Source organism: Sminthopsis crassicaudata, chromosome 3, assembly GCF_048593235.1.
Source record: "Sminthopsis crassicaudata isolate SCR6 chromosome 3, ASM4859323v1, whole genome shotgun sequence".
Classification (NCBI taxonomy): domain Eukaryota; kingdom Metazoa; phylum Chordata; class Mammalia; order Dasyuromorphia; family Dasyuridae; genus Sminthopsis; species Sminthopsis crassicaudata.
Window position 1 is genome coordinate 150,503,727 of NC_133619.1, and position 7,027 is coordinate 150,510,753.

General features: G+C 32.4%; 1 protein-coding gene across 1 annotated transcript in view; it reads left to right on the forward strand.

Moving 5' to 3' along the window:
• Positions 1-4,072, forward strand: part of RAP2A (RAP2A, member of RAS oncogene family) — a 34,115-nt gene extending 30,043 nt beyond the window's left edge. Inside the window, 1 exon segment of the mRNA XM_074299388.1 lies at positions 3,708-4,072. Within this exon segment, the coding sequence (XP_074155489.1) occupies positions 3,708-3,945 (238 nt within the window). The 3' untranslated portion in view covers positions 3,946-4,072.
• Positions 4,073-7,027: the final 2,955 nt, after the last annotated feature.

The window sequence follows — 7,027 nt, forward strand, 5'->3', positions numbered from 1 at the left end:
ACATGTTTAACATATATTGGATTGCTTGCCAACCAAGGGAGGGAATGGGGGAAGGAGGAGAAAATCTGAAATACAAGTCTATGCAAGGTCAATGTCAAATTATCTGTGCATATATTTTGAAAATAAAAAGCTTCATAAAATAAGTAAATGAATAAATAAATAGAACTTTTTTATACAACTTAAATCTTAGTTTGTAGCATTTTAAACAAACAACAAAAAACAAAATTTTAAACATTTAAACAAAATTAAGGTGGAATTATAGAAAAGATTAGCACAAAAATGTTAATATATATTTGAAAATGTCAATTACAGTAAAAAAAGGAAATATGTTGGAATGTTACATAAAAAAAACTTTTTCAGCATTGGTTATTGAATAAAGTAAGCACTTAGATTTTTTTAAGAAAATAGTGTCATGTGTATGTATGTGTGTATGTGTTGTATGACTGACACACACACACCACATATACACACAGACAGACAGACAGAAAATTATTTCCTGTTTAGCAGTGGGATCATTCTGGGTTTTTGGAAATAAAGCCATATGCAGTTTTTGCTAATATCCATTATAAGCATGATTGTGACATCCATTCTATTTAACTGAAAATGTAGAGCAACTTCAAAAAGTCATTTGATCCAGGCTCCCAACCATTAACTTTAGAGAGTCAGATATACATTAAGGCATATGAGTCAGAAATCAAGGATAGACCAATTTGACCATAATGGAAGGATCACTATCATCAACCAATGGCTATTAGTTGTTTTTTTCAAAGTTATGCTGCACTTATTAAAACTGGCTTTCTCTTCTACTACTTGATTAGGATACCTGTTTGCCAATTTGTAAAAATTTTGGTAGTCTTTTCAGAAAAAAAAATTACTTTTTTTTAAATGATCACTTTTTTTATATCATATTCCGAATATAATTTCTTGCTCCCACCTCATTTTCCCTATCCCCTCATTTTAAAAAGAGAGAAAGAAAGAAAGAAAAAAAAATCAGGTTAGTAAAACTAGCTAGCACAATGACCATGTCAGAAAGTATATGTAATATTCCATAACCATAGTCTTCTACCTGTTACAAAAGGGATGGGAGAGTTTATGTTCTCAACCTTTCTCTGTTGCAAAATTTGGTCATTCTAACATAGTCTTTGAGCTTTTTTTTTATTCTTTTCATTTATGTTGTATATGTTTCTCTTGTTCTGCTTACTTTATTTTATTAGTTCTTACACATCTTCCCATGTTCTCTGAATTCTTCACATGGTCTTTCTTAATAACAGTCATATTTCATTATATTCATATACCTTAATGTGTTTAGCTATGCCCAATCAGTAAGTACCTACTTGATTTCTAGTTGTTTGCCTTCCCCCCCTATTTCATTTTATTCATTCATTCATTTGTTTCAAAGTAAAGCTATCTTGTTTTTATATCACCTTTCATCTCCAAATATAGAAGCCTCTTCAGCCACCACCCAGCAAGCCATTCCCTGTAACAAAGAAAAAGAAAAAAAAATTAAGGGGGAAAAAAGAAAGTAGTTCAGCAAAAGTAACCAATCCATCTATACATGAAATGTTCCATTCCTTTCATCTCCACCTTTAACAAAGAAAGTAGTATATTTTCTGATATCTTCTCCATACCTAAGTTTGATAATTATAATTACACACAGCCTTAAGTCTCAGTTTAGGTTTCTTTTTTGTTTATTTGTTTTACAATTATATTCTTCTTGTCATATATATTATTTTTCTGTTTTTACCTTTCTTTTCCTACATGAGAAGCAATTCTCTTAATTATCTTTTCTTATGACACAATATTCAGTTTCATACAGTAATTGTTTCTGTGACCTGTTATTATTTAGAATGTCATTATTAAATCCCCATATGCCCATGCATCCTAGATTCAATCAGTTGGTGATATCTCATTCTTCTTTTGTATTTGTATATCTTAGTTTGATTAGATTATAATATTCTCAAAAGCAGGATTTTTTCTTTCTTAGAGTGTCTTGCTTAGTTTAGATATTAAAGTGTTTTATCATGGCCCCATCTTTATTTTCTTCTCATTGTCTGCTTCTTAAAAACATACCTAGGCCTCTCTCATCTTTAAAAACCCCTGCATTTGATCCTACCATCCCCTTAGGCTAATTTTCTGTAGTCTCCCAATAATTTTTGCTACCACTACTACTTCATTTCTCATTCTTTCCTAAATCCCTTGCAGTCTGGGTTATTTCATGATGCTACAGACTCTTAGTGTTGCTTCTATCTCCTCCTTCTTCTTTCTTGTTTGGTGTATCACCAGCTGCTCCCTGTCCTTCCTATCAGGGATGTCCTTAAGCCTCTTCATATTTTCTCTTGTGGTTTTATTAACTCCCAAAGACTCAACAGTCTATATAGCTGACTCCTAAATATGTATGTCCAGCTTGAGTTCTTGTCACCAACTGTATGCATGGTACCTACATCTCATTGTACCAAATCAGCAGCTCAAAGTAAATCTAGCCAAAATGAAATTATTAACCCTGTCTTCTAAATGTGTCCTTCTTCTAAATTTTCCTATTTTATCATTCATTCATAACTTTGATTTCATTTCTGATCACACAATTTTCAGTGAGTCTCTACTTCCTTAAAATAGGAGCATAGATTGAGATCTCCCACCCTTCACCCCCTTTTCTCCACTGTCACCCCTCAACTTTACACATAATGGTAATAGATACTTAGTGTTTGTTGAATTGCAGTAAAACATAATTTTTTATCTATCCACTGTTCTGAATAGAATGGATAAGATTCCTCAAATTTATTATATTGTAGTAATATTGTTAATCTATATTATGGTCAAAGAATTTATCACCTACCATTTAAACTAGGCTTGTCCTTGAATAGCAGTCTGTCACAGTGGTCAAACTCAACTTGATAGCACTGTTATTCAGTTTGATAAAACTTGTCAGGATTTGAATTCTACTAGCATATTCTTGGGAAACCAAAGGTCACTTTCCTCCTAGTGAAAAAAAAAATTTGTATTAAGGTTTTTGTGGAGCAATATTAATAGTAATAATCAGTACACTTTTGTGAAGAAAAAAAAAGTATAACTGGCTATATTATACTATAGCTAGTAAAATCGCTAACATTAAACTGTAAATGACCAAAATGTAGTTAACAAGAATAACAGTATAAATTATTATTATTATTATTATTGATGTACATGTTTATTTAAAGGTGAAAGTTGAGAATAAACTAATAAAAATTGCTAGCTGATATTTGTGTATCATTAAAGAGGTAGTTGTACAAAATTGATTTACATGTTTCGGAAGTTAAATACTTTTTTATATCACATTTCATGATGTGCATAGATGTTTAATTCTCATCTTTTGAGTTGCCTACTTAGAGATTAAAGGAGAATTTAGTTTATATGATTGGATTTATTTCTATAATTTAAGAAGTTATGTACTTTAGAAATAAAAGAGTTGATTTTAGGTGTTCAGTATTAATTTAAATATAGGTTTAATATAGGTTAAATATAGGTAAAGATAGGAATTCTATCTACTCTTGACCTACTATAAAGCAGTTTGCAGATATTCATTAGATCAAGGTGTTAGAAGTACCTGATTCCACACATGTTTTTAAAGGTATTTACAGTTAAAGGAATTCATTTGAAAAAAGAAAAAAATAAAACCTACTTTTTCTGTGTAACTTTGTTAATTCATGGTGTTTGTGTTTGTTTTTTCATAGGTATGAGAAAGTACCAGTGATCTTGGTTGGAAACAAAGTAGACCTGGAAAGTGAGAGAGAAGTATCTTCAAATGAGGGAAGAGCCTTGGCTGAAGAATGGGGCTGCCCCTTTATGGAGACATCTGCTAAAAGTAAAACAATGGTGGATGAGCTTTTTGCAGAAATTGTTAGACAAATGAACTATGCCGCTCAGCCAGACAAAGATGATCCATGCTGTTCTGCGTGTAACATACAATAGCATTTACAAATGGACATATCCTGGACTCAGTTTACTCAACTTTTGTAGGTGGTAAATCCTGTCTGCTTTACTGCCCAATTTGCAAGAATGTGTGGAATCTACAGTAAAGTTACAGTACTTATTCAGAGCTAAGCAGTGATTGTCAATCAGTGTCTCTGAATACATTTGGGTTCAGTAACTACATTTTTTACTACCATCCTCAGTCTCCCTTATGCACCTGCAAATCAATGGCATAGCCATTCAATCTACAGGGTGATCTAATTTGAAAGATATGTTGGCATTGTCCCAGACAGAAGCAACTATTACATAAATTGGAAATATTCTTGAGGGAGCAATGAGAAGACCTGCAATGATCATTTGCAATTAAAATATTTGGGTTTTTTTGTTTTTTTTTTTTTGTTATTGTTGTTGTTGTTAGTTTTTTGTTTTGTTTTTTTTTGTTTTTTTTCTTAAGAGAGAATCATTCATGAATACTGAATTTTAGGACTTGTAATTATAGTGCTTCTGGCCAAGTTAACTCAGTCAAATAAAGCAGATCAACCATACTGCTTGACAGCGTTACAGGGGACATTCTCTACAAGGCTGGTGTATTATTTTCTGTTTGCAAAATCGATGCTGTTAGTTGTATATTTTTTCTTAGTCTATGAAATGGAATTCATTGCACCAGTCCTTGAAAATGGAGAGATCTGAACAGGTTGGGTGGAAAATGCAGTCTGGTTTTATAATGTGTTAAATCATCTGCTTTTGCTATTGAAAATGGAAGATTTCTTCAGATTTTGTTCAGACAAAAAAATAAGCAAACAAACCTCTGTTTACAAAGCAGGAAATGTCTTTATCACTTTACTGAACATGGAGGAAGCAACTATGATGAAAAGAAAGTGCTTAGCCTTACTAACAAGGAGCATTTTAGTAGATTAACTAGTACCATCTTGTAAGGAAAATGAAGCCATGTTGCATCCAGATGTTCCCATTTGCTGAAATCTCATGGGACAGTACAAATATTCTGCATTTTTAAGTTTAAGACAACAAATTCCTTTTTGCCTTTAAGGGCTATGGTTTTTGGTGTGATCCCAAGCTAACTTTCTTTCAAAATCAAGTTTGCTATTTCAGAGCTTTAATGTTGACATTTTAAAAAATTGGATAACCATGTGAAACAATTCTGGCTTAAAGGTAGGATATAAGTTATAGGATAATGAGTAAGGGATGAAAAACCTTTTATCTCTAATTTTCCTGATGTACTCTACAAAGGTTCTCCTGCAACAGTTTTGCCCTGATTACTGAAGTGGCAAATAGAGTGGGAGTGAATATTTTGTTTTGAAAAGGTGCTCAAGCTCTGACATTTTTAGTTTTCATAGCCGTGAAGTATTTATCATTTGCATGACTAATGGCACAGAAATGCCTATTCAGAGTTTTACAATCAAGTGTAAATGATTTTTTTCAATTTTAAGCTTCAGAGTTTTAAATATTGAAGAGTTTACCTTGAGTTGGCCCTCTGTAGATATAAATTTGGCTTTCAAAAGTGCAAAATCGTCAAGCCTGTGGTCTACATGCCACCTTGCATTTCATTGGTGTCACAATCTCATGCAGTAACTCTAGTCTTTTGTTAGGTAATTGAGAGGATGTGTGCTATATGTGTGCATATGTATGTTATTTGCCTTCTAAAACTTGGCACAAACTTGAGAGACACTAGCTTCTTCTAAAAACCTAGACTTAGATTTGTCTGACAGATTATATTAGCTTTATTTCTTAAATGATTTAGAATATTTTTGAATTGAACAAATTCCCATGCTTTATGTAATTAACTTATATCAGAGTATTTAGTGACTGACAAAAATTCAGCAGATAGACAAGACGGGTCAGATTATTCTCAATCAAATTTTCTCTTTTCTGAGAAAATGGAAGGAATGTACGTGTAAAGTCAATATTTAGTCCTACTCAATTTTTCTGAATTTTTAGTCTCAAGTTGCTTTCTTTTATGTAGCCTTCATTGCCCTCAATTTTGAAGCACCTTGTTCATATAAAAATTTCAGCCCTTTATACTGAACCCAATTTTAAGACCTAAGTATCCAGGAGAATGAAGATATTAAGAATACCACTTATCTCCTGCGTAGAAATATGTGCCAGTGGATTAAATTTCACATCCTATAACTTTTTAAAATTTTTCCTATTTTACATATTTCCAGATTCAGATAATTGAATAGCATTGATAGTTCAGAATGCATTTAGGTGTACTCTGTAAAGATCCTACAGTCATGTCATAGATTGCTATGCAGACGATAGAAAACGGGCAAAAATAGCCGGAGGGATCTTGCAAAATCTAAAGAGCAAAGGATTATCTAAAATTTCAATCATGTAGTTAAGAATTTGTTACATAAAAAGTCACATGGGCCTTTTGATATGCACATCTTTAGTAATCCGTGAATTGGCCACCTGGTCCTGTGTTTCATCACAGACCTATGTGTTTAGTGACAAAACAACATCCATTGTCACACAAAAAAATGTGAATGCTGTTGTGCTCTCTGTCTTGTGGTTCTCAAATTCTGATGCATTCTTGGTATTTCATCCGATGAGAACATACTTTGGCTTGAGTGAATGAGATGTTGGCAAAAAGTTTGAGAACAGGAAGACTAACCTTAAGGGGCCACGTGAAAGGATTAGTGACCATCTTTTCCAGCAAAGGTTAGTAACCTTGGCTCACTCTCTTTTGTACCCTGATCAGACTAGCAATTATTGTCAATGGAAATTTTTCTAACATGCCTTAAAAATATTATGGTTTAATCCAAAGACCCACTTTTACTTTAGCTGTTCTTGTAAGGTTTTATATTTTCTTATAAAAACAGCATGTTTTTTTTTTCTTTTAAGTTTTACTGACTTTTCCTTTAATGTTGCAAGTTTAATTCTTGTAAGCTGTAATAGTGATGGTAACTGTTGCCTTTCATTTTGTTCAGCCTGTGCAGAACAAGCCAGCATCTGATCAAAAGTATTACACAAAAGTCTTTCTTAAACATTTGAAAGGTGCTTTGATCACATTTTTCTTTGGTTTGTACAATTAGAATTAGTTTTTCTGACTAGTAGAACCACA